General features: G+C 42.9%; 1 protein-coding gene across 2 annotated transcripts in view; it reads right to left on the bottom strand.

Moving 5' to 3' along the window:
* Positions 1–2,739: 2,739 nt before the first annotated feature.
* CDHR1 (cadherin related family member 1) overlaps positions 2,740–25,744 on the bottom strand; it is a 298,449-nt gene continuing 275,444 nt past the window's right edge. The window contains exon 17 of one of the 2 annotated variants that reach the window (XM_069753136.1): positions 2,740–7,466. In XM_069753136.1, coding sequence (XP_069609237.1) covers positions 6,912–7,466 — 555 coding nt within the window. In that variant the 3' untranslated portion in view covers positions 2,740–6,911. Of the gene's footprint in view, positions 8,055–25,744 lie in introns of both variants that reach the window. The other variant, XM_069753137.1, reaches the window with a different exon arrangement.

The raw sequence follows: 25,744 nt of genomic DNA, 5'->3' as shown, positions 1-25,744 counted from the left end.
AAGAGGAGGCACACATGTCAGCTAAGAGGAGGCACACATGTCAGCTAAGAGGAGGTGCACGTCATGTCAGCTAAGAGGAGGCACACATGTCAGCTAAGAGGAAGCGCACCTCATGTCAGCTAAGAGGAGGCATACGTCATATCGGCTAAGAGGAGGGGAACGTCATGTCGGCTGTAACACTGGCAGTATTGTGTGATCTATATGGCGGTACTATGTGAGAACACTGGCAGTATTATGTGCAGTATTATGTGTGATCTATATGGCGGTATTATGTGAGAACACTGGCAGTATTATGTGTGATCTATATGGTGGTATGTGAGCACTGGCAGTATTTATTGTGTGATCTATATGGCGGTATTATGTGAGAACACTATGGCAGTATTATGTGTGATCTATATGGCGGTATTATGTGAGAACACTGGCAGCATTATGTGTGGGGTCTCATTTTTATCGTTACTGTATGGCTACATTTCTTTCCCAGCGTCACCCCGGACTGCGCCTGTCGCCTCGCTTTCACACATTGCCAGGACAGGATGGGGAAGACAGGATCTGAGGAGGGGAAAGGGGACTGTATGCAAAGTCTGGATCAGACCAGGCCATCAATCCACAGAAATGTTTCCTGGATTTCTGTGGAGCAGACGGTCCATCCATGTGTATAAAAGACAGTGCCCTATGTACAATCCCTGGCTGCTCCGCGCACCAAACAGGGGGCCCCTATAGACCAGCACACTGCTCTCCTGAAATACTCTGTGCTGCTGTCACCCTGCTCCCTCCACCACATATCTCCCAGAATCCTTGCTGCCTGCCATCCTCGGTGACTGTCTACTTGTCAGTATAAGGCTGCTTTCACACTAGCGTCGGTACGGGCCCGTCGCAGTGCGTCGGGCCGACGTACCGACGCATGCTGTGAAAAATGTCCGACGTGGGCAGCGGAGGCAGTCTTACGACACTTCCGCTACCCCATTGTTAGGTCTGGGGAGGACGGGGCGGAGTTTCGGCCGTGCATGGGCGATCGAAAATGGCAGATTCGACGCACAAACAAACGTTACATGTAACTTTTTTTGTGGCGGCGGTCCAACAAAACATGACGCAACCATCGCACGACAGTTGTGACGTGTGGCAATACGTCGCAATGCGTCGGTAATGTTAGTCTATGGGGAAAAAACACATCCTGTAGACAACTTTGGATGTGTTTTTTCTCCTGAACGACGCATTGCAATGTACAGCCAACAACGCTAGTGTGAAAGTAGCCTAAGGCTGCCGTCCACTAGCAGTATTTGGTCAGTATTTTACCTCAGTATTTCTCAGCCAAAACCAGGAGTGGGTGATAAATACAGAAGTGTATATGTTTCTATTATACTTTTCCTCTATTTGTTCCACTCCTGGTTTTGGCTTACAAATACTGAGGTAAAATACTGACCAAATACTGATAGTGTGACGGCAGCCATACTCTGCAGTCACCAACAAAATGGCTGCTCACTGGGTTCCTGAATATCATCCTCTCTAATCCCTTAGCAAACACCCAGAAGGGGAGGAGAGGAGACGTCACACAAGTCAGCAGACTCCGCACATAATTACTGCAGTGCTGTAATGTGAGCTATTTGTACACTAGGTTTTTCTGAAATTTCAGCAGCTGCTCCCCCTAGTGTTGAAAAGTGGAAATTCCAAAACTTTTTAAATTATTTTTCATATTTTACTAAATTATAAACAAATGATAATATTTTTTTAAGAAAATGTAATCATTAATTCTTTACATTTTTACAATTTCTGAAGAAAATTTTTTTTTGATGGCACCTTCCCTTTAACTAAACTGTTATTGAATAATATTGTTAGCACAGCGGTTACTGTTTAGTAGTACTAGTAGCACACGTAACAGCTTTGACTTAATAAAAAGAGTGAAATTTTCACTGCAAGAGAGGCTACTGAAGATTATGGCATCTCACAACAAAAGTTTGGACCCAACTTTTGTTATAAAGTTATGACCCATTGGAAGACATTAAAGATCTGTACTTTCAGAGTAATTTGGTTACTACATTATATTTAAAATAAACACTTAAATTTACAAACCTTGCAATAAGGCTTAAATGCATTAGCAAGCAATAACAGATATAAATAGAAAAATGCAATTCAATAAAATCATATTGAATTTTTATTTAACGTATACACACATGAAAAATGTTGAAAACGTAGAAGAAATGAGACACCATAGGTAAAAATAGAAAAAGGGGGCATCTTCAAAACAGAGATTAATCCCTAGTAGGAATCTTGCTATCATATATGTAAGTAAGGGTAACAAGCAAACTATAAGTAAGTAAATTATATAGGAAGTAAGGCAATCCATAATATTATATCTAAGTAGGTCTCCTATATAAAGCAAGTACAAAAGTGATATCAATAATTACATAGAATGGTAATTAGGAAGTTCCACCACATCCCATGCGCATTTCGCAAGGAATGCTTCTTGAAAAGGGTGGGTATTTTCCATTCTATGTAAATATTGATTTCATTTTTCTGTTTTTTGTTTTTTTAACCATTGTCTGTGTGTGTAAATATTAAATAAAAATTAATTTTTATTTTATGGGCTTGCATTTTTCTATTTATTGGTGTTAGTACTTTACATTTAGACAAATCATCATTCTGGCGATGCCCACTGTTGATAGGTAATTTTTGAAGTCTGCCTCTCAGTTTGGCAAACACTATTATGAAGTTGATGAAAAATATAAAGAGACACATTAAAAATGTTTTCAGAAAGTTTATTAAGTTGTATTGTTAAAAATAAGACATAGGAACAAAATTTCACAGTACATCCAAACCAATTATGCTATTGAATTAAAAAATGCTTTAATCTGCAAGGAAAAAAATAGACAGATTTAACAGTAAAACTTTGATCTATCTTTTAACGTAATTCCAGTATGCATTTCCCAGAATTTCCGATGGAAAAATGCAGCTAAAGTCACAGCTAGAAGCATGGTCAGTAAATGAGAAGTGCATTTTTTTGAAGAACAAAAGGTATTGAAGTGCTGAAGCAACATTTTTATGCATTTTGTAATCTCAGGTGTTGTTATACCATTCCAAAACTATAATCTCATCGTCGAAAACCCCAAACTCCTGTCTCACATTGTTCAGTCATAGACCATAAGAAAATGTTCAATTCCAGAAGAACAGTCTCATGTTGTCTGACAATGATCAAACATAGAAATCAAATCATCAGCACTTTCTAAAATCCATACAGCTATTTCATAAGAAGGTGTGAAGCTTTAGAAAACCCAATCTATTTTGATAGTACTGTGATCTGCTGTAGATCGTACTGTTTTGCCTACACATGAAGCTGCATGTTTGGAAATGTGTTTCTTTTACTTCAGCAATTCTTTATTTTAAATTATATGTTCAAAATTAACTCAAAATTGAACACCTATAGCTTGCAAATATTTTTAGATTTCTAGAAAAAATGCAACATGTTATAAGCTTCCGCATAAATCAGAAGAAATGCATCAGTGTCTGCTGTAAAGAAACACTTAAAGTGGATTTAACATTATTTTGACATTTAATTGCTAGAATGAGCCATCATTTGCTTGTCAGACTGATGGGATCCCCATTATTCTTAGGGTACGGGCACTAATTTGCTTGAATGAGCACTATGCTGTCCAGTAAGTCCTATAGGGAGTTTTACAGTGCAGGAGGACTTTTTTCCATTTGATGTCTGGATTGGTGCTCATAATGTTATGCCATATTCCACTCATATCATAATACACCTTAAAGTGGCAAAAAGTCAATGTAACAAAGCAAAAGTCAAGAAACATGGCCAAAAATGAATACTCTGTGCTATGATAAATTTGGAACATTCAAAAAAATGCACAATGGCTAATGGAAAGACCACCTAGAAGGCAAACAAGCTCAGTACAGAAAAGAAATTATCAAGAAATGTCCTAGAATTGAGCTCAGTTTTGTGTATTATAATACAAGTTGTAGATTATGAACAATACAATACAAGTAATGAAACAATATTCAACATTTTTATTGAGTCAACTTAGCATATCTGTAAATTTATTTAAATTATAAAGTCTTTCTCAATAGAAAAAAAATCATGGCTATAAAGGGATGTCTACAAGGGAATTAACAAGAGCAGAAAAAACTTGACAATGAGTTATATGCGGATTCGTCATGTTAGCTGAAGACATGCTGGAGAGATCATGTAGAATGTGGACAGCACGTTAGTCTTTGAGCAGATTCCATGTTGATTTTTCCTCTAGAGTGTGCATGAGACTTCGAATTTGGGATCATGATCACATTAGTAAATACTAAAAAAAGACACTTAATAATGATTTACGTTTTTCTATATACACCCTGTTAAAAAAACCAAGGATAAGCATGTAAACAATGTGGTTAGCAACAGTGAAACTATGTCCAGTGGCCATGTAGTCACTTCATCCAGTTACTTCTTACTTAGGTTATGTGAATCTTGGAAGTAAAAGCATTTTTAATGGGATTTGGGAGAAGTAGAGATGGGAGCCATTAGTGCCCCTCCAAATGTATCTATCTGTTTAATTATTGAATTAAAAAAATGCATATTTCCTGTAAACCCCTTTAAGTATTCTCAAAAAGCCAAACCTTTCCAAAAATCTGATTTTATGACACCCATCTATTTCTATCTAGAGTTTAACAACTTTATTTACACCAATACCAGAAGAAATTGTTAAGCAGATGGAAGCAGTTATTTTACATGGGGCTTAAAAATCATATTTACACTTTTGTTTCTGTTGGTTTAATAAGTTTTAGGTGGCTGTTAGATTAAAATTAATTCATTATATATGCATTTGTTTGCTTTGATAGATGTTTTGCAATCAGTAAAACCAAACGTTAACTATTTTTGCAAAAAGTTTAGAGAAATGAAAACACGTTAAGTACTGTTATCGTATAAAGCTATAATATACTCTTATTGAATATTTGCATGTATAACCAAATTTCCCACTATTTACATTTTTCTATATTAAATGTGTATCTTTAAAGTCTTCATTTATATTTCTGAACATATTTTACAGAACCCATAATTTACAGCATGTGTAGAAACCTTTATTTGACTTTCTGGCAAAACACCTTAAATTAATAAACAGAGACGTAAAAGAGTAGAAGGTGTTCAATAACTAACACAATGTAGCAGTGAAAAGCCTGACAAAATTAAATTAAATTTATTGACCATTAGTCATATAGGCTGTTTAGGGCTCAAAGATCTAGCAGTACCATAGTTTAATGCATGAGTTGCATATTTAGAGCCAAGAATGACCAGGAAAGTCCTTCCCAAAGCTTCATCTCACAAGATCCCTCTATTGGACCAGAGATATATAACTCATGCATACTGTCATAACATGGTCATGTCCACAGAGCCTTAATGGGAATCTGTTTGCATTTCATCACAACCCAAATTACTTATATACGCATGTAGCCCTTTCAGAGAAAAGTCCAGCAATACCTTTACATTGAAAGAAGGAATATAAACCAGCTCACCCGTGATGCATAAGCCAAATTTCGGGAGCACGGACCCGCTGTGTCCAGGCATGTAGAATCCAAAAGAAGAAAATGTCCAGCTTCACCGAATCCGTGAAAAAAAGTTTTCTTTATTCACAAACTTAAACATGGAGGATACAAACTTCAGCACAAACCATATGGGTAAGAATCTCAATGCGTTTCTGGAGACTAAGCTCCCTTAATCATGATTGGACATTTTCTTCTCTTGAATACCTTTACATGACAAGTCTGTTATTGAGAAATCAGCATGCGAATGGGTATGGAAATGAGACTGAAGAACTATTTCTATATCTGAAGTTTTTGTCACCTCAGCTCTATTCCCTGACTAGCGTTGCCCCCTCCTACTTGGCTGATGATTCCTTTTCTTGAATTTGCACAGCATAGAGGTTGTCAGTCATGCAGGAGAAGGCAGAAAGATTCTGTAGGAGGAACTAAGAACACAAATATGATGAAACCCTAATGGAGGAGGGTAAAATAATAATCAGTTGTGCTCACCTTGAATACTTGGGTGAGACACAACTGTTATGGAGGTTTTTCCCATCAGCTGCAACATGGCTGGAGGAAGGATTCAATTAGATAATTTTACCAAACAAAAAGAGGTTTTAAAAGTGGCTGTACTGCTGGAAAAGGAAAAAATATCTTGCTGCGGTAATTGTGAAGGTTCTTTATTGCACTATGCATTTCAGCACCGTATCAGCAGCTTTATCAAGTAACAAAAACAACAAGTGACACTTATAGATACATTGAGACATTTAAAGTCCAAAATAGGCAGCAAAAAGCTAGGGTTGCACCTACTTAGGGGTTGAGATTTAATTTAAAAAAAGAGGGCAGAGAAACAGAGGAGTGTGCAAAGTAAAAAGAAAAACTAGATTGTGATGTAAAACCACATAAGAAAGATAGGCATTTGTAAAGAAAACTAGACATTAGAAATAGAGGAAAATTAAGTAAGCAGGCGGTCATGCTTGGCGGGGAATAGAGCTGGAGTGACAGCTTCAGGTCTACAATATGTCTTCAGGCTCATTTGCTCAAACATCAATTTCTCTGTCATAGAGATGCAGGACCGGCCATGTAATGGTATTGAAAGAGTGACATGCACTAATAAATAGTTTGGGTGTAAAATCCTGCTACCCCTTTGAAGTTTGGAAGCTACTAAATGGACATCTCACCATGACAGGTAAAACAGAACAAGTTAAGTATGGAAATTTTTAGTATAGTGTGCATAAAATCGTATATGAACGCACGTATACCCCTCAATATTTGCATTTTATACATCTTTACATGTCATGTCAGATTACTTCATGGCTTTTAGACATTACACACTGCACATAGATCCATTGTGTAACTTAATGTTGGGTTTCATTCACATTTATGGGTTACAGTGGGATAAACTAATAAAAACATTTTGAGTTTCCAGAACTTTTCTTCTCCAGCATCAGTTTCAGTTCAGATACAAGGGCAGTGCTCACACTTGGATTTCTCTCCTTCATCTGCTGATCAATAATCTTGGGAGTAAGGGACCCTGACACAGTAGGTAGTCTCCATTCTGTCCTACTGGCTTTTGGTGCTACGTGAGGAGGTGGAGGGGGAGAGGGAGCATTTGGTGGAAAATTAGTAAACTGACTGTTGTTGTTTCCATTCTCATTTTCAATATCTGCTTCCACATCTTCCACAGTGAACTTCTCAGCAGAACCCGTGGACTTCTTAAACTTCAACCATTCAGTCCTAATTGTTCTTGCAGCATGGTCTGGTCTTCTCCTTCTAATTACCCTCCTCATGGGCATAACTTTATTAGACTTTTTGTTGCGCCAGAACATGGCTGAAGATATTAACAGTGTAATGACCACCATAACTGCCATGACACCAGCTAGCACCCCTAAGGCTTTCATGGGGTTATCTTTACTTTGCATCAAAAAGGCAGCCACAGGCCCCTTGTGAAGAAGAGTCTGTAAAAGAGTACAAAGATAACATGTGACATACATACTGTCCTACCTGTATGTCTGCCACTTGACCATACAGCAAACTTCTTTTTCTATAGTTATGTGCTTATCTTTCAGCATTCTGAACTGTTTATGGTCATAACACTCATGTAGGGTTAACGGACAAGATTCTTCTAATTCTAACACAATTCCTGGATGTAACACTACAGCTAACACATGCTGACAAGGCATTTAGTATGTTACTACAAGAATACCTTTGTTTTCTTGTACTCTTTTACAGACAAGAAAATTCTGTAATGAAATATCACTAACATATATGAATGCAGACCAAGTTTAGTTGAGGTCATTTGGCATCTTGGAGGCACATAAAAACTGGTTCACTTAATTAAAGGCCTGCTTTGGTGGTCCCCTTGTAATTTTTTTGACCCTGCCTCTAGGATGGATTTTTGCTTTTTTCACACTTTTCCAGTACATGATGGTGGAAATCACTATAGTTATAGAAATGCTGGAGAGGACTGTACTCAAGCAAATTCCAAATATCATCCACGGCCGTTTTCTGAGACCCAAAACATAGGACTTTACCCTTGATTTGATCTGGAAATGGCAAACATGAAAATATGTAATGTGGGGAATGGAAGACTTGTTGGAAAAAAGGAAACAAGGTAACATTGATTTGCAAGTAACATAGAATGAGATTAAGAGTCCAGCGGCTAAAATAAACTTTAGCTGTTAGCACACTGACTGCTTGAAATGGAAATAGGTGATGAGCAAACTGCGAAAATGGAAGAATAGCCCTGACCATGTTGGCCTAGTACTAGTTAGATATATATTGCTAGCCTTTCTGTGAAACAGCTGCCTAGTTCTAAATGTTTCAGATATAGATATATTAGAAATGACTATCATTTGTCATATTGTTTCTTTTTGTTGTCTAGGTTTTAATCTATATATGAACAGTACTTTAAATTTCCCTCACACAAAAATTCCTATAACTATGCACAAATGATAATAATAATAATAATAATAATAATAATAATAATAATAATAATAATAATAACTTTATACAAAAACTAAGCATAATTTTGTGGTATGAAAGAATGGAAGGAAGATATAAATGTAGCACAGTTTACTGTTTTAATGTAGCAAAATTGAATTCTTTATATTGCACAATGTTTTGCAATATCAAGGCTCATCTTCACAACCTACTGAATTTTGATAAAGGTCAACTATGGCTAAAGATGAGTTAATCGATTTGTAGGAACCTGGTTAAGCAGTTGTGTCAGTAACTTGTTGCCACTGGACCAAGCCCTGAAAACCATCTCCTACCTGCTGAAATTCCTCTTCTGATTTGTAGGTCAGGTGCAGCATCATTGATGTGACATGAAGCACATACATAACATCAAACCAGGCCTACCAATTGGAGGGGAACCAGGGATCACAGCATGTAAGAAGAGGTTTGCAGGGCTGTCCACTGACCACTGACTTGCTGAACTCTAACTACATCATCATATTATTTATTTACTTCACAATTATTTGCTGATTAAAATGATTACATTTCAGTGTATGGATCATAACTGCAAATCTCCAAAATAGTCATAGAATTAAAAAAGATCTGTCAGTGTTCCTGACCTGGCTTTTATAGTCAATACTTGTATTTCCCCAAGCCGTTTCTGTGTTTCAGTGCCTTGAAAAACTATGCATATCTTATGAACATTTTCATATTTTTTTCATATTTAATGATGGTTTACTAATTATTTTAAAAATACAAATCTGAAACTTGTGAAGTTCACTTGTATTCAGCCCCCTATAGTCTGATACCCCTCCCTAAATAAAATTGTGAGTGACCAATTGTCTCCTGAAGTCACATAATTAGTAAATTGAATCCACCCATATGTCATTTATTCTCAGTGAAACTACAATTGTTCTGTGAAGGCTTAAGAGGTTTGCTTGACAAAAGCAAAGGAATACATCAGACAGGTCAGGAATATAGTTGTGGAGAAGAGTATTATAAAAAATAGCCGACGCCCTGAACAGCTCACAGAGAACTGTTCAATCCAAAATCCAAAAAAGAAAGGAATTTGGCACAACTGAAAACCTATCAAGACATGGCCGTCCACCTAAACTGACATCTCAAGCAAAGGAGCACTAATTAGTGAAGCAGCCAAGAGCCCTTTGTCAATATGAGCTGCAGAGATCCATAGGCCAGGTGGGAGTATTTGTCCACAGGACAACTACACTGCTCAAAAAAATAAAGTGAACACTTAAAAAACAGAATATAACTCCAAGTAAATCAAACTTCTGTGAAATCAAACTGTCCACTTAGGAAGCAACACTGTTTGACAATCAATTTCACATCCTGTTGTGTAAATGGAATAGACAACAGATGGAAATTATTGGCAATTATCAAGACACACTGAATAAAGGAGTGGTTGTGCAGGTGGGGACCACAGACCACATCTCAGTACTAATGCTTTCTGCCTGATATTTTGGTCACTTTTGAATGCTGGTTGTGCTTTCACACTCGTGGTAGCATGAGACAGACTCTACAACCCACACAAATGGCTCAGGTAGTGCAGCTCATCAAGGATGGCACATCAATGCGGGCGGTGGCAAGAAGGTTTTCAGTGTCTGTCAGCGTAGTGTCCAGAGGCTGGAGGCGCTACCAGTAAACAGGCCAGTACACCAAGAGACGTGGAGAGGGCTGTAGGAGGGCAACAACCCAGCAGCAGGACCACTATCTCAGCCTTTGTGCAAGGAGGAAGAGGAGGAGCACTGCCAGAGCCCTGAAAAATGACCTCCAGCAGGCCACAAATGCGCATGTGTCTGCACTAACAGTTAGAAACCGACTCCATGAGGATGGTCTGAGGGCCTAGCATCCGCAGATGGGGGTTGTGCTCACTGCACAACACTGTGCAGAATGCTTAGCATTTGCACAAGAACACCAGGATTGACAAATTTGCCACTGGCGTCTTGTGCTCTTCACAGATGAAAGCAGGTTCACACTGATCACATGTGACAGACTTGATAGAGTCTGGAAATGCCGCAGAGTGCAATCTGCTGCCTGCAACATCCTTCGGCATGACCGGTTTTGCAGTGGGTCAGTAATGTTGTGGGGTGGCATTTCTTTGGAGGGCCTACAGCCCTCCATGTGCTCACCAGAGGTAGCCTGACTGCTATTAGGTACCGAGATGAGATCCTCAGACCCATTGTGAGACCATATGCTGGTGCGGTTGGCCCTGGGTTCCTCCTAATGCAGGACAATGGCAGACCTCATGTGGCTGGAGTGTTTCAGCAGTTCCTGCAAGATGAAGGCATTGAAGCTATTGACTGGCCCACCCATTCCCCAGACCTAAATCCGATTGAACACATCTGGGACATCATGCCTCGAACCATATACCAACGTCACATTGCACCACAGACTGACCAGGAGTTGGCGAATGCTTTAGTCCACGTCAGTGAGGAGATCCCTCAGGAGGCAATCCGCCATCTCATTAGGAGCATGCCGAGGCATTGTAGGGAGGTCATACTGGCACGTGGAGGCCACACACACTACTGAGCATCATTTTCTTGTCTTGAGGCATTTCCACTGAAGTTGGATCAGCCTGTAACTTCATTTTCCACTTTGATTTTGAGCATCATTCCAACTCCAGACCTCCGTGGGATATTAGTTGTGATTTACATTGATAATTTTTAGGTTTTATTGTTCTCAACAAATTCCACTATTTAATAGATAAAGATTTACAACTAGAATATTTCATTCAGTGATGTCTAGGATTTGGGATTTTAGTCTTCACTTTATTTTTTGAGCAGTGTATTATTTGAATACTCCATAAATCTGGCCTTTATGAAAGAGTGGCAAGATGAAAGACATTTTTGAAAGCAAGACATAAGAAATCCTGTTTTCAGTTAGCAAAAAGCCATAAAGGGGAAACAGCTAGCATGTGGAAGATAGTGTTGTGGTTTAATGAGAACAAAGTGAAACTTTTTTGGCCAAAATGCAAAACACTATGTGTGGCGGAAAATTAACGCTGCATTTCACCTAAAAATACCATCACCACCGTCAAACATAGTGGTGGCAGCATCATGATGTGGTGATGTGTTTCTCCCCCATATGTCCTTCCCTGGGGTCAGATTCTGGCAGATGGGTTAATGATACCAGTCTGAAGCTCTACAGCCTATAAAGGACCATTTGAGTCATTTTGAAGTCCCCTGATGAACCCCCAGGGAAGGACATGTGGAGGAGAAACGCATCGGGACAGAGAGGGCTGATGTATTGGAACATCTACTTTGAAAGGGACCGGCTGAGAAGCTATAAAGCTAAGTGTATAATTTTATGATTCTGCATTACATCTGCATATTCAGCACTTGATGAGCTATGACTTTTGCATTACAGTTGCACATTCAGCACTTTAAAAATGGGGTATCCGTTATGCATAATATGGGTAAGAGAATATCTCTCTGGCATAATGATGATGTAGAGGGTGGTCCATAGTTAATTAATAATCTTTTTTGTGATACCTAGCAGGGCAGCTCAGACAGAGTTAACCCCCCTTTTGTTCTTTCTTTTTTCCTCCTGGCTTCATAGTCTGATTGTGGATTTTTTTTCCACTGCAGTCTTTATTTATGCATATTGATGTCAGATACCAGATTGATGTGGAGCAGGAGGGTAGAATTTGAGAGATATATTGGCGCATAGCCATAGATTAGTGCTGAATTAGTGTGTATGTATATATATATATATATATATATATATATATATATATATACAATTATTGTGGATCTTATTGATCTATGAGTAATTGTGTTCTGTGTCTGTGATTGGGAGAAACGCAGGGATTGTCCAGGGACTGAAGGGACAGCCATCATGGAGCGGGGGCGCCACATCGCATAATAGGGTGCCAACTTCGGCTGACAGGAAGGATATCCGATTTTAGGGCCAATTAGGGATTGGAAGGTATACAGTATTCTGCACGTTTTTGAATTTTTGAATTTTTGATATCACTTTTCTGCATTTTTTGTTACTTTTGCGGTATACCTTTTGGATATAGGCTGTTACCTTTAGTCCGGGGTTGAGAATCCCTGGAGGGATGTTCAATTTTACTGATTGTGGGTATTGTCCGTGATTATTAATAAAGATTAATGATTTCAGGGGTAGTTTTTTTGTTTTGTTTTGGTAGTATTTTTGGTATACTCCCCTATAGTGTATTGTTTGGACAGTTGTTCTCTTGGAACATGACTATAGAAAAGCCAAAAACTGGCTATGATGCTATGGGAATAATTCATAAATGTCTCAGAATTTTGAGGAATAACAGTGAAAGTGCAGAATATATTTTTCAAAAATACTATTCTATATGAAATTTAAATATTTGCTCAAAATAAGAACATTTAATCTGCTTGCTGTCACCACTAGAGTTGAGCGACCTTGACCTTTTTAGAGTCGAGCCGGGTTTTGCGAAACCCGACTATGTCCAAAGTCGGGTCGAGTGAAATCGGCCGATTATGACGTAAAGTCGGGATCGACCGAAACACGAAACCCAATGCAAGTCAATGGGGCAGCATAGTCGGCAGTGAGTGGGGGCCAGGAAAACACCTAGAGTACCCATTTTAATGTCAAAACCATCCATTCTTCTTAATGAAGCTTGTCAAGCGTAATTTACCTTATAATAATTGGAAGGCATTTGAAATTGGGGGTCATTTGGCTAAAGTTGTGGGGGGTAGGGCTGGTTCAAGTAATTAGTGGGCCCAGGAAATCTGGACCACGTCACGGCAGTGGAGCAGGGAGAGGTAAGTATTTCAACTTTGCAAGTGCTGTGAACCTGAGCAAGCAGGGGGGGCCCACTCGTTGGCATTGGCACTGGCACAGGGCCCCTCAAAGTACAGCGGTGTGTTTGCACGGCGGGGGCGCCTCCCACCGGCAGCAACACTTTTGCGTACTATGAGAGGCCCTGTGCCAGTGACGTCGCCAACTAGTATTCCTCCCCCCACCTGATGAAGGAACCTGCACTTTCATCTGCACCTTCCTCTTTGTCCCCGTGTAAGGTGGTATGGTATGCGGGAAGAGCAACCTGACTTTCAGCAGGGTCACAATGTTGTTGTGTAGCGTGCACGGGGAATGTTGCGTTATGGGTCAATGTACCAGCAGACTCATCTATCACTGGCTGGGCAATGGGCACGATGAAGTGGAAACACAGATATAGGCCCAAAGAAGAAAGTGGGCTAAATGCAGTTCAAAATTGGTAACACAGGAATAACCAGGGGGCATTGCAGTGGAGGACAACTGGAATGAGAGGCTGACACAGAGAGTAGGGCCAAATCAGTAAGTAGTCGAAATGCAGTTCAAAATTGGCAACCGTAGTAAACAGGCGGCACAGCTTTGTTCAGTGGAGGAGAACAGCAAGGAGTGGCAAACACCGATAGTAGGCCCCAACCCAACTAGTAGGCCAAATGCAGTCTAACATTAACAACTACTTAACGAGAGGCTGAAAATGGAATTTCAGGACAGGAAACCAGGAGAACAGCAAGGAGTGGCAGACACCGATAGTAGGCCCCAAACCAACTAGTACGCCAAATGCAGTTGTTCCATTTAACCACAATTTAATGAGAGCCTGAAGATAGAAGCTCAGGAAAGGCAACCTGGGGAACACCTTGGAGTGTAACACACCATCTCTCTCCACCCCATACCCATTTTGTAGGCCTAATGCTGTGTACTTTTCTACAACTACTAAACGAGAGTCGGAAGACCGAAGCAATGGCAAGGAAACCTGGGGAACACCTTGGAGTGTAACACACCATCTCTCTCCACCCCATACCCAATTTGTAGGCCTAATGCAGCCTACTTTCCGACACCTACTAAACGAGAGCATGAAGATCGAAGTTCAGGAAAGGCAACCTGGGGAACACCTTGGAGTGTAACACACCATCTCTCTCCACCCCATACCCATTTTTTAGGCCTAATGCAGTGTACTTTTCTACAACTACTAAACGAGAGTCGGAAGACCGAAGCAATGGCAAGGAAACCTGGGGAACACCTTGGAGTGTAACACACCATCTCTCTCCACCCCATTCCCCATTTTTTAGGCCTAATGCAGCCTACTTTCCGACACCTACTAAACGAGAGCATGAAGATCGAAGCTCAGGAAAGGCAACCTGGGGAACACCTTGGAGTGTAACACACCATCTCTCTCCACCCCATACCCATTTTGTAGGCCTAATGCTGTGTACTTTTCTACAACTACTAAACGAGAGTCGGAAGACCGAAGCAATGGCAAGGAAACCTGGGGAACACCTTGGAGTGTAACACACCATCTCTCTCCACCCCATACCCAATTTGTAGGCCTAATGCAGCCTACTTTCCGACACCTACTAAACGAGAGCATGAAGATCGAAGTTCAGGAAAGGCAACCTGGGGAACACCTTGGAGTGTAACACACCATCTCTCTCCACCCCATACCCATTTTTTAGGCCTAATGCAGTGTACTTTTCTACAACTACTAAACGAGAGTCGGAAGACCGAAGCAATGGCAAGGAAACCTGGGGAACACCTTGGAGTGTAACACACCATCTCTCTCCACCCCATTCCCCATTTTTTAGGCCTAATGCAGCCTACTTTCCGACACCTACTAAACGAGAGCATGAAGATCGAAGCTCAGGAAAGGCAACCTGGGGAACACCTTGGAGTGTAACACACCATCTCTCTCCACCCCATACCCATTTTGTAGGCCTAATGCTGTGTACTTTTCTACAACTACTAAACGAGAGTCGGAAGACCGAAGCAATGGCAAGGAAACCTGGGGAACACCTTGGAGTGTAACACACCATCTCTCTCCACCCCATACCCAATTTGTAGGCCTAATGCAGCCTACTTTCCGACACCTACTAAACGAGAGCATGAAGATCGAAGCTCAGGAAAGGCAACCTGGGGAACACCTTGGAGTGTAACACACCATCTCTCTCCACCCCATACCCAATTTGTAGGCCTAATGCAGCCTACTTTCCGACACCTACTAAACGAGAGCATGAAGATCGAAGCTCAGGAAAGGCAACCTGGGGAACACCTTGGAGTGTAACACACCATCTCTCTCCACCCCATACCCATTTTTTAGGCCTAATGCAGTGTACTTTTCTACAACTACTAAACGAGAGTCGGAAGACCGAAGCAATGGCAAGGAAACCTGGGGAACACCTTGGAGTGTAACACACCCTCTCTCTCCACCCCATTCCCCATTTTTTAGGCCTAATGCAGCCTACTTTCCGACACCTACTAAACGAGAGCATGAAGATCGAAGCTCAGGAAAGGCAACCTGGGGAACACCTTGGAGTGTAACACACCATCTCTCTCCACCCCATACCCATTTTGTAGGCCTAATGCAGCGTACTTTTCTACAACTACTAAACGAGAGCATGAAGATCGAAGCTCAGGAAAGGCAACCTGGGGAACACCTTGGAGTGTAACACACCATCTCTCTCCACCCCATACCCATTTTGTAGGCCTAATGCAGCGTACTTTTCTACAACTACTAAACGAGAGCATGAAGATCGAAGCTCAGGAAAGGCAACCTGGTGAAAACCTTGGAGTGTAACACAACCTGTCTCTACACCCCATACCAAATTTGTAGGCCTAATGCAGCGTAGTTTCCACCAACTACTAAACGAGAGCCGGAAGATCGAAGCTCATGAAAGGCAACCCGGGGAACACCTTGGAGTGTAACACAACCTCTCTCTACACCACGAAAGGGCTGATTCTTAGGAAGGAAGGCTGTTGTAAATAAGCATTGCGCGTCCGAGGGTGATTATATTCTTATTCGGTATCTACTCACCCTCGGACGCGCCATGCTTCTTGATTTGTAATTAATGTTTATTTGCAATGTGCTTTTGACTTACTCAATTATTTTTTTAATTATTGATTTTATTAAATTAATAGTTTAACATCTTATTGGAAATAATTTAAAGGAGACGCGACAGGACAACACTCGGTGGATGCCATATCTGTGTTAACAACTCCAAAAAACTTTCAGTTAACTTCTTGCAGGAGAAAGAAATTGTAGCTGTTGGACCTTTGTAGTACAGTTCCAGATATTTGTTGTGTGTTTGTTTTGATTGTTAAAATGTCTGCATTTGAGATCTCAACACGATCTTATTTTTTATAATCAAATTAATTTTTTAAATATTTTATTAGGTTGGTTCAAGGGGTACACGGGCCGCAGTAGACAGGTCAGTGGAGGCCTAGTGGAAGGAGGGACCGCAGATGCGCCACTGTTTCACCCATACACAATTAGTAGGCCTAATGCAGCGTAGTTTCCAACAGCTACTAAACGAGAGCCGGAAGATCGAAGCTCAGGAAAGGCAACCTGGGGAACACCTTGGAGTGTAACACAACCTCTCTCTACACCACGGAAGGGCTGATTCTTAGGAAGGAAGGCTGTTTTAAATAAGCATTGCGCGTCTGAGGGTGATTATATTCTTATTCGGTATCTACTCACCCTCGGACGCGCCATGCTTCTTGATTTGTAATTAATGTTTATTTGCAATGTGCTTTTGACTTACTCAATTAATTTTTTAATTATTGATTTTATTAAATTAATAGTTTAACATCTTATTGGAAATAATTTAAAGGAGACGCGACAGGACAACACTCGGTGGATGCCATATCTGTGTTAACAACTCCAAAAAACTTTCAGTTAACTTCTTGCAGGAGAAAGAAATTGTAGCTGTTGGACCTTTGTAGTACAGTTCCAGATATTTGTTGTGTGTTTGTTTTGATTGTTAAAATGTCTGCATTTGAGATCTCAACACGATCTTATTTTTTATAATCAAATTAATTTTTTAAATATTTTATTAGGTTGGTTCAAGGGGTACACGGGCCACAGTAGACAGGTCAGTGGAGGCCTAGTGGAAGGAGTGACGGCAGACAGGCATCAAAGGCCTAACATTGGGCTGGCTGTAGGCAAGTTAAAATTGGTTCCAGGGGAACACGGCCATCAGTGGCCTGGTCAGTGTAGTTGTAGTTGAAAGAACGGGACGCAGACAGGCTTCGAAGGCCTAACATAATAACATAGGGCTGGCTGTAGGCAAGTTAAAATTGGTTCCAGGGGAACACGGCCATCAGTGGCCTGGTCAGTGTAGTTGTAGTTGAAAGAACGGGACGCAGACAGGCTTCGAAGGCCTAACATAACAAACTTGGGCTGGCTGTAGGCACTTTTAAATTTGTTCCAGGGGTACATGGGCAGCAGTGTATGGTCAGTGGAAGTCTAGTGGAAGGAGTGACCGCAGACAGGCTTCCAAGGCCTAACATAACAAACTTGGGCTGGCTGTAGGCACTTTTAAATTGGTTCCAGGGGTACACGGGCAGCAGTGGTCTGGTCAGTGGAAGTCTAGTGGAAGGAGTGACCGCAGACAGGCTTCCAAGGCCTAACATAACAAACTTGGGCTGGCTGTAGGCACTTTTAAATTGGTTCCAGGGGTACACGGGCAGCAGTGGTCTGGTCTGTGGAAGTCTAGTGGAAGGAGTGACCGCAGACAGGCTTCGAAGGCCTAACATAACAAACTTGGGCTGGCTGTAGGCACTTTTAAATTGGTTCCAGGGGTACACGGGCAGCAGTGGTCTGGTCAGTGGAAGTCTAGTGGAAGGAGTGACCGCAGACAGGCTTCCAAGGCCTAACATAACAAACTTGGGCTGGCTGTAGGCACTTTTAAATTGGTTCCAGGGGTACATGGGCAGCAGTGGTCTGGTCAGTGGAAGTCTAGTGGAAGGAGTGACCGCAGACAGGCTTCCAAGGCCTAACATAACAAACTTGGGCTGGCTGTAGGCACTTTTAAATTGGTTCCAGGGGTACACGGGCAGCAGTGGTCTGGTCAGTGGAAGTCTAGTGGAAGGAGTGACCGCAGACAGGCTTCCAAGGCCTAACATAACAAACTTGGGCTGGCTGTAGGCACTTTTAAATTGGTTCCAGGGGTACACGGGCAGCAGTGGTCTGGTCTGTGGAAGTCTAGTGGAAGGAGTGACCGCAGACAGGCTTCGAAGGCCTAACATAACAAACTTGGGCTGGCTGTAGGCACTTTTAAATTGGTTCCAGGGGTACACGGGCAGCAGTGGTCTGGTCAGTGGAAGTCTAGTGGAAGGAGTGACCGCAGACAGGCTTCCAAGGCCTAACATAACAAACTTGGGCTGGCTGTAGGCACTTTTAAATTGGTTCCAGGGGTACATGGGCAGCAGTGGTCTGGTCAGTGGAAGTCTAGTGGAAGGAGTGACCGCAGACAGGCTTCCAAGGCCTAACATAACAAACTTGGGCTGGCTGTAGGCACTTTTAAATTGGTTCCAGGGGTACACGGGCAGCAGTGGTCTGGTCAGTGGAAGTCTAGTGGAAGGAGTGACCGCAGACAGGCTTCCAAGGCCTAACATAACAAACTTGGGCTGGCTGTAGGCACTTTTAAATTGGTTCCAGGGGTACACGGGCAGCAGTGGTCTGGTCTGTGGAAGTCTAGTGGAAGGAGTGACCGCAGACAGGCTTCGAAGGCCTAACATAACAAACTTGGGCTGGCTGTAGGCACTTTTAAATTGGTTCCAGGGGTACACGGGCAGCATTGGTCTGGTCAGTGGAAGTCTAGTGGAAGGAGTGACCGCAGACAGGCTTCGAAGGCCTAACATAACAAACTTGGGCTGGCTGTAGGCACTTTTAAATTGGTTCCAGGGGTACACGGGCAGCAGTGGTCTGGTCAGTGGAAGTCTAGTGGAAGGAGTGACCGCAGACAGGCTTCCAAGGCCTAACATAACAAACTTGGGCTGGCTGTAGGCACTTTTAAATTGGTTCCAGGGGTACACGGGCAGCAGTGGTCTGGTCAGTGGAAGTCTAGTGGAAGGAGTGACCGCAGACAGGCTTCGAAGGCCTAACATAACAAACTTGGGCTGGCTGTAGGCACTTTTAAATTGGTTCCAGGGGTACACGAGCAGCAGTGGTCTGGTCTGTGGAAGTCTAGTGGAAGGAGTGACGGCAGACAGTCTTCGAAGGCCTAACATAACAAAATTGGGCTGACTGTAGGCACTTTTAAATTGGTTCCAGGGTAACACGGCCAGCAGTGGCCTGGTCAGTGTAGTAGTTGTAGAAAGAAGGGACCGCAGACAGGCTTCGAAGGCCTAACATAACAAAAATGTCAAAACAATGGTATTGTCAGTGCCAGGCATTGAAGGATGTCAGCGCCTAGACTACACATTGGTGAAGCTGTGAGAGATAATTTTGCTAGTGGTAGAGCACTGTTTGAGCTGGGGGGGGGAACTGTCTTGTGTCCGGCGGTACAGGCACAGGGCCCCTCATATTACAACGGTGTGTCTGACGTTGGGTGCGCACCACCACCGCCAGAGACACTTTATTGTACTATGAGGGACCCAGTGGCAGTGCCGTCGACCAAAAGCGGCCACACCCACCTCTTCAGACAAACAGCACTCTCAAGGGTCCAAGCGCAAAGTGGCGATAGCACGGCCCCGTGTGGGGAGTTTGGCCATTTCGTGAGGTGGAAACATGTCGTATGCTGGACAATCAGGTGAAGAAAATTACGAGATTGGAAAAGTCATTCAGAATAGTCCACAGGCAAGACCTTTTCATAGGAAAGCTAGGTGTCAGCCGGGCAGGGTGGGGCAAAAGATTTTGAAATCCAGTTGTGGTTCATTTTAATGAAGGTTAGATCATCTACATTTTGGGTAGCCAGACGAGTCCTTTTTTCTGTTAGTATTGAACCTGCAGCACTGAATACTCTTTCTGATAGGACACTAGCTGCCGGGCAAGCAAGCTCCTGCAATGCATATTCTGCCAATTCTGGCCAGGTGTCTAATTTGGATGCCCAGTAATCAAATGGGAATGACGGTTGAGGGAGAACGTCGATAAGGGATGAAAAATAGTTTGTAACCATACTGGACAAATGTTGTCTCCTGTCACTTTGAATTGATGCTGCAGTACCTGTCCTGTCTGCGGTCATAGAAAAATCACTCCACAACCTGGTCAGAAAACCCCTCTGGCCAACGCCACTTCTGATTTCTGCCCCTCTAACACCTCTGGTCTGCTGGCCCCTGGAGCTCGTGTGAGAACGATCACGGGCGCTGTGTGCAGGGAATGCCAGAAGCAAACGGTCAACAAGAGTTGATTGTTTTGTTGCTAATATTAGTTCCAAGTTCTCATGTGGCATAATATTTTGCAATTTGCCTTTATAGCGAGGATCAAGGAGGCAGGCCAACCAGTAATCGTCATCGTTCATCATTTTTGTAATGCGTGTGTCCCTTTTGAGGATACGCAAGGCATAATCCGCCATGTGGGCCAAAGTTCCCGTTGTCAAATCTGCGGTTGTGCTTGGTTGAGGGGCAGTTGCAGGCAAATCTACGTCACTTGTGTCCCTCAAAAAACCAGAACCCGGCCTTGCCACGCCACCAATTTCCCGTGCCCCCGGGAAAGCTTCCTCATTAAAAATATACTCATCCCCATCATCCTCCTCATCCTCCACCTCCTCTTCGCCCGGTACCTCGTCATGTACACTGCCCTGACCAGACAATCGCTGACTGTCATCAAGGCTTTCCTCTTCCTCTGGTGCAGACGCCTGATCCTTTATGTGCGTCAAACTTTGCATCAGCAGACGCATTAGGGGGATGCTCATGCTTATTATGGCGTTGTCTGCACTAACCAGCCGTGTGCATTCCTCAAAACACTGAAGGACTTGACACATGTCTTGAATCTTCGACCACTGCACACCTGACAACTCCATGTCTGCCATCCTACTGCCTGCCCGTGTATGTGTATCCTCCCACAAAAACATAACAGCCCGCCTCTGTTCGCACAGTCTCTGAAGCATGTGCAGTGTTGAGTTCCACCTTGTTGCAACGTCTATGATTAGGCGATGCTGGGGAAGGTTCAAAGAACGCTGATAGGTCTGCATACGGCTGGAGTGTACAGGCGAACGGCGGATATGTGCGCAAAGTCCACGCACTTTGAGGAGCAGGTCGGATAACCCCGGATAACTTTTCAGGAAGCACTGCACCACCAGGTTTAAGGTGTGAGCCAGGCAAGGAATGTGTTTCAGTTGGGAAAGGGAGATGGCAGCCATGAAATTCCTTCCGTTATCACTCACTACCTTGCCTGCCTCAAGATCTACAGTGCCCAGCCACGACTGCGTTTCTTGCTGCAAGAACTCGGACAGAACTTCCGCGGTGTGTCTATTGTCGCCCAAACACTTCATAGCCAATACAGCCTGCTGACGTATGCCAGTAGCTGCCCCATAATGGGAGACCTGGTGTGCAACAGTGGCAGGTGCGGATGGAGTGTTTGTGCGACTGCGGTCTGTGGACGAGCTCTTGCTTCTGCAGGAGGACGAGGAGGAGGAGGAGGAGGAGGGGGTGCGAACGGCTACAGACAACTGTTTACTAGACCGTGGGCTAGGCAGAACTGTCCCAAACTTGCTGTCCCCTGTGGACCCTGAATCCACCACATTTACCCAGTGTGCCGTGATGGACACGTAACGTCCCTGGCCATGCCTACTGGTCCATGCATCTGTTGTCAGGTGCACCTTTGTGCTCACAGATTGCCTGAGTGCATGGACGATGCGCTCTTTAACATGCTGGTGGAGGGCTGGGATGGCTTTTCTGGAAAAAAAGTGTCGACTGGGTAGCTCGTAGCGTGGTACAGCGTAGTCCATCAGGTCTTTGAAAGCTTCGCTTTCAACTAACCGGTAGGGCATCATCTCTAACGAGATTAGTCTAGCTATGTGGGCGTTCAAACCCTGTGTACGCGGATGCGAGGCTAAGTATTTCCTTTTTCTAACCATAGTCTCATGTAGGGTGAGCTGGACTGGAGAGCTGGAGATCGTGGAACTAGCGGGGGTGCCGGTGGACATGGCAGACTGAGAGACGGTGGGAGATGGTATTGTTGCCGCCGGTGCCCTAGATGCAGTGTTTCCTACTACGAAACTGGTGATTCCCTGACCCTGACTGCTTTGGCCTGGCAAAGATACCTGCACAGATACAGCAGGTGGTGCGCTAAATGGTGGTCCTACACTGCCGGAAGGGATGTTGCGTTGATGACTAGCTTCATTGGCCGAGGGTGCAACAACCTTAAGGGACGTTTGGTAGTTAGTCCAAGCTTTCAAATGCATGGTGGTTAAATGTCTATGCATGCAACTAGTATTGAGACTTTTCAGATTCTGACCTCTGCTTAAGGAAGTAGAACATTTTTGACAGATGACTTTGCGCTGATCAATTGGATGTTGTTTAAAAAAATGCCAGACTGCACTCTTTCTAGCATCGGATACCTTTTCAGGCATTGCAGACTGAGCTTTAACCGGATGGCCACGCTGTCCTCCACCAGGTTTTGGCTTTGCCACGCGTTTTGGGCAAGATACGGGCCCGGCAGATGGAACCTGTGGCGATGTTGATGCCTGCTGCGGCCCCTCCTCCTCCTCTGCTTCAGAACTGCTGCCGCCTGCACCCTGTTCCCCCAATGGCTGCCAATCGGGGTCAAGAACTGGGTCATCTAATAACTCTTCTTGTACCTCCTGCGCAACTTCGTCTGTGTCACCGTGTCGTTCGGTGGTATAGCGTTCGTGATGGGGCAACATAGTCTCATCAGGGTCTGATTCTTGATCAGCACCCTGCGAGGGCAATGTTGTGGTCTGAGTCAAAGGACCAGCATAGTAGTCTGGCTGTGGCTGTGCGTCAGTGCACTCCATGTCAGATTCAATTTGTAATGGTCATGGACTGTTAACTGCTTCACTTTCTAAGCCAGGGACGGTATGTGTAAAGAGCTCCATGGAGTAACCCGTTGTGTCGCCTGCTGCATTCTTCTCTGTTGTTGTTTTTGCTGAAGAGGACAAGGAAGTGACTTGTCCCTGACCGTGAACATCCACTAACGACGCGCTGCTTTTACTTTTACCAGTTTCACGAGAGGAGGCAAAAGAGCTAGAGGCTGAGTCAGCAAGATAAGCCAAAACTTGCTCTTGCTGCTCCGGCTTTAAAAGCGGTTTTCCTAATCCCAGAAAAGGGAGCGTTCGAGGCCTTGTGTAGCCGGACGACGAACCTGGCTCCACAGCTCCAGACTTAGGTGCAATATTTTTTTCCCCACGACCACCTGATGCTCCACCACTACCACTACCCTCATTACCAGCTGACAATGAACGCCCCCGGCCACGACCTCTTCCACTAGACTTCCTCATTGTTTTAAAAACGTAACCAAACTAACGTTATTTGTTGCAGTCACACAACTTACACGGTGAGCTATAACTTCAGTATGATTTAGCTACCCCTTTACAGGTTGGTGAGACCACAGCGAAAATCAGGCCCAATGTTACACACTCTTTTTTTGGTGGCTGCAAATTAGAGAGATGCCCCACACGCAGGACTGTCACTGAAGCACAAATGTTAATATTAATGTCACACTATTATTTTTTTTTTTTTATTATTTTTTTCAGGAACACTTTAGAAACCCCCCAAAAAAAAAAAAATAGATTTTTGCAGGGAGAATTTAGAAAACAAATGTAACAAACTATATGCTTTCTATGGGCCACTGAGTGAGAGATGACGCACACAGGAATCAGGAGTGGCACACAAGCCCAGAGGCCAATATTTTTCTACCAATGATTGATGGAGTTATTTTCTCTGGTAGATTTTGGAACCCAAATCAAGGAAAAAAAATATAGGCTTTCTATGGACCACAATTGGAGAGAGAGAGAGAGAGAGAGAGAGAGAGATGGCACACCCAGGAGTCAAGACTGGCACACAAGCAGAAAGGCCAATATTAATCTCCCATTTTTTTGGGGGGTTTGTTTTTTTTTTATTTTTTTATTTTTTTTTCAGGGAGACTTTAGAAAAAAAAATAATAAAAAAAATATGATTTTATCAGGAAGAATTTAGAAACCAAATAAAATAAAATGATTTTTTCAGGGAGAATTTAGAAAACAAATAAAACCAAAAATAGGCGTTCTATGGCCCACTGACTGAGAGAGAGAGAGAGATGGAACGCTTAGTACTGGCACACAAGCCCAAAGGGCAATATTAATCTCCCTTTTTTTCTCAGGGAGAATTTCTAAAACCCAAAAAAAAAAAAAAATAGGCTTTCTATGGCCCACTATTTGTGAGAGAGATGGGACGCTCAGGACTGGCACAGATGGCACGCTCAGGACTGGCACAGAAGCCCAGAGGCCAATATTAATCTCCCTTTTTTTCTGGGAGAATTTATAAAACCAAAAAAATATTTAAATAGGCTTTCTATGGCCCACTATTTGTGAGAGAGATGGCACGCTCAGGACTGGCACAGATGGCACGCTCACAACTGGCACACAAGCCCAGAGGCCAATATTAATCTCCCTTTTTTCAGGGAAAATTTATAAAACCAAAAAAAAAATTAAATAGGCTTTCTATGGCCCACTATTTGTGAGAGAGATGGCACGCTCAGGACTGGCACAGATGGCACGCTCACAACTGGCACACAAGCCCAGAGGCCAATATTAATCTCCCTTTTTTCAGGGAAAATTTATAAAACAAAAAAAAAAATTAAATAGGCTTTCTATGGCCCACTATTTGTGAGAGAGATGGCACGCTCAGGACTGGCACAGATGGCACGCTCACAACTGGCACACAACCCCAGAGGCCAATATTAATCTCCCTTTTTTTCAGGGAGAATTTATAAAACCAAAAAAAAAAATTAAATAGGCTTTCTATGGCCCACTATTTGTGAGAGAGATGGCACGCTCAGGGCTGGCACAGATGGCACGCTCACAACTGGCACACAAGCCCAGAGGCCAATATTAATCTCCCTTTTTTCAGGGAAAATTTATAAAACCAAAAAAAAAATTAAATAGGCTTTCTATGGCCCACTATTTGTGAGAGAGATGGCACGCTCAGGACTGGCACAGATGGCACGCTCACAACTGGCACACAAGCCCAGAGGCCAATATTAATCTCCCTTTTTTTCAGGGAGAATTTATAAAACCAAAAAAAAAATTAAATAGGCTTTCTATGGCCCACTATTTGTGAGAGAGATGGCACGCTCAGGGCTGGCACAGATGGCACGCTCAGGACTGGCACACAAGCCCAGAGGCCAATATTAATCTCCCTTTTTTTCAGGGAGAATTTATAAAACCCAAAAAAAAATAAAATAGGCTTTCTATGGCCCACTATTTGTGAGAGAGATGGCACACTCAGGACTGGCACACAAGCCCAAAGGCCAATATTAATCTCCCACTGTATTTTTATCAGGGAGAATTTATACACCCCACAAAAAAAAATACAGAAAAATGAAAAGGCTTTCTATGGCCCACTA

The sequence above is a fragment of the Ranitomeya imitator genome, chromosome 2 (genome assembly GCF_032444005.1).
Source record: "Ranitomeya imitator isolate aRanImi1 chromosome 2, aRanImi1.pri, whole genome shotgun sequence".
NCBI lineage: Eukaryota > Metazoa > Chordata > Amphibia > Anura > Dendrobatidae > Ranitomeya > Ranitomeya imitator.
Note: the sequence above shows the minus strand (reverse complement) of the source record. Positions and strands in the feature narration are given on the sequence as shown.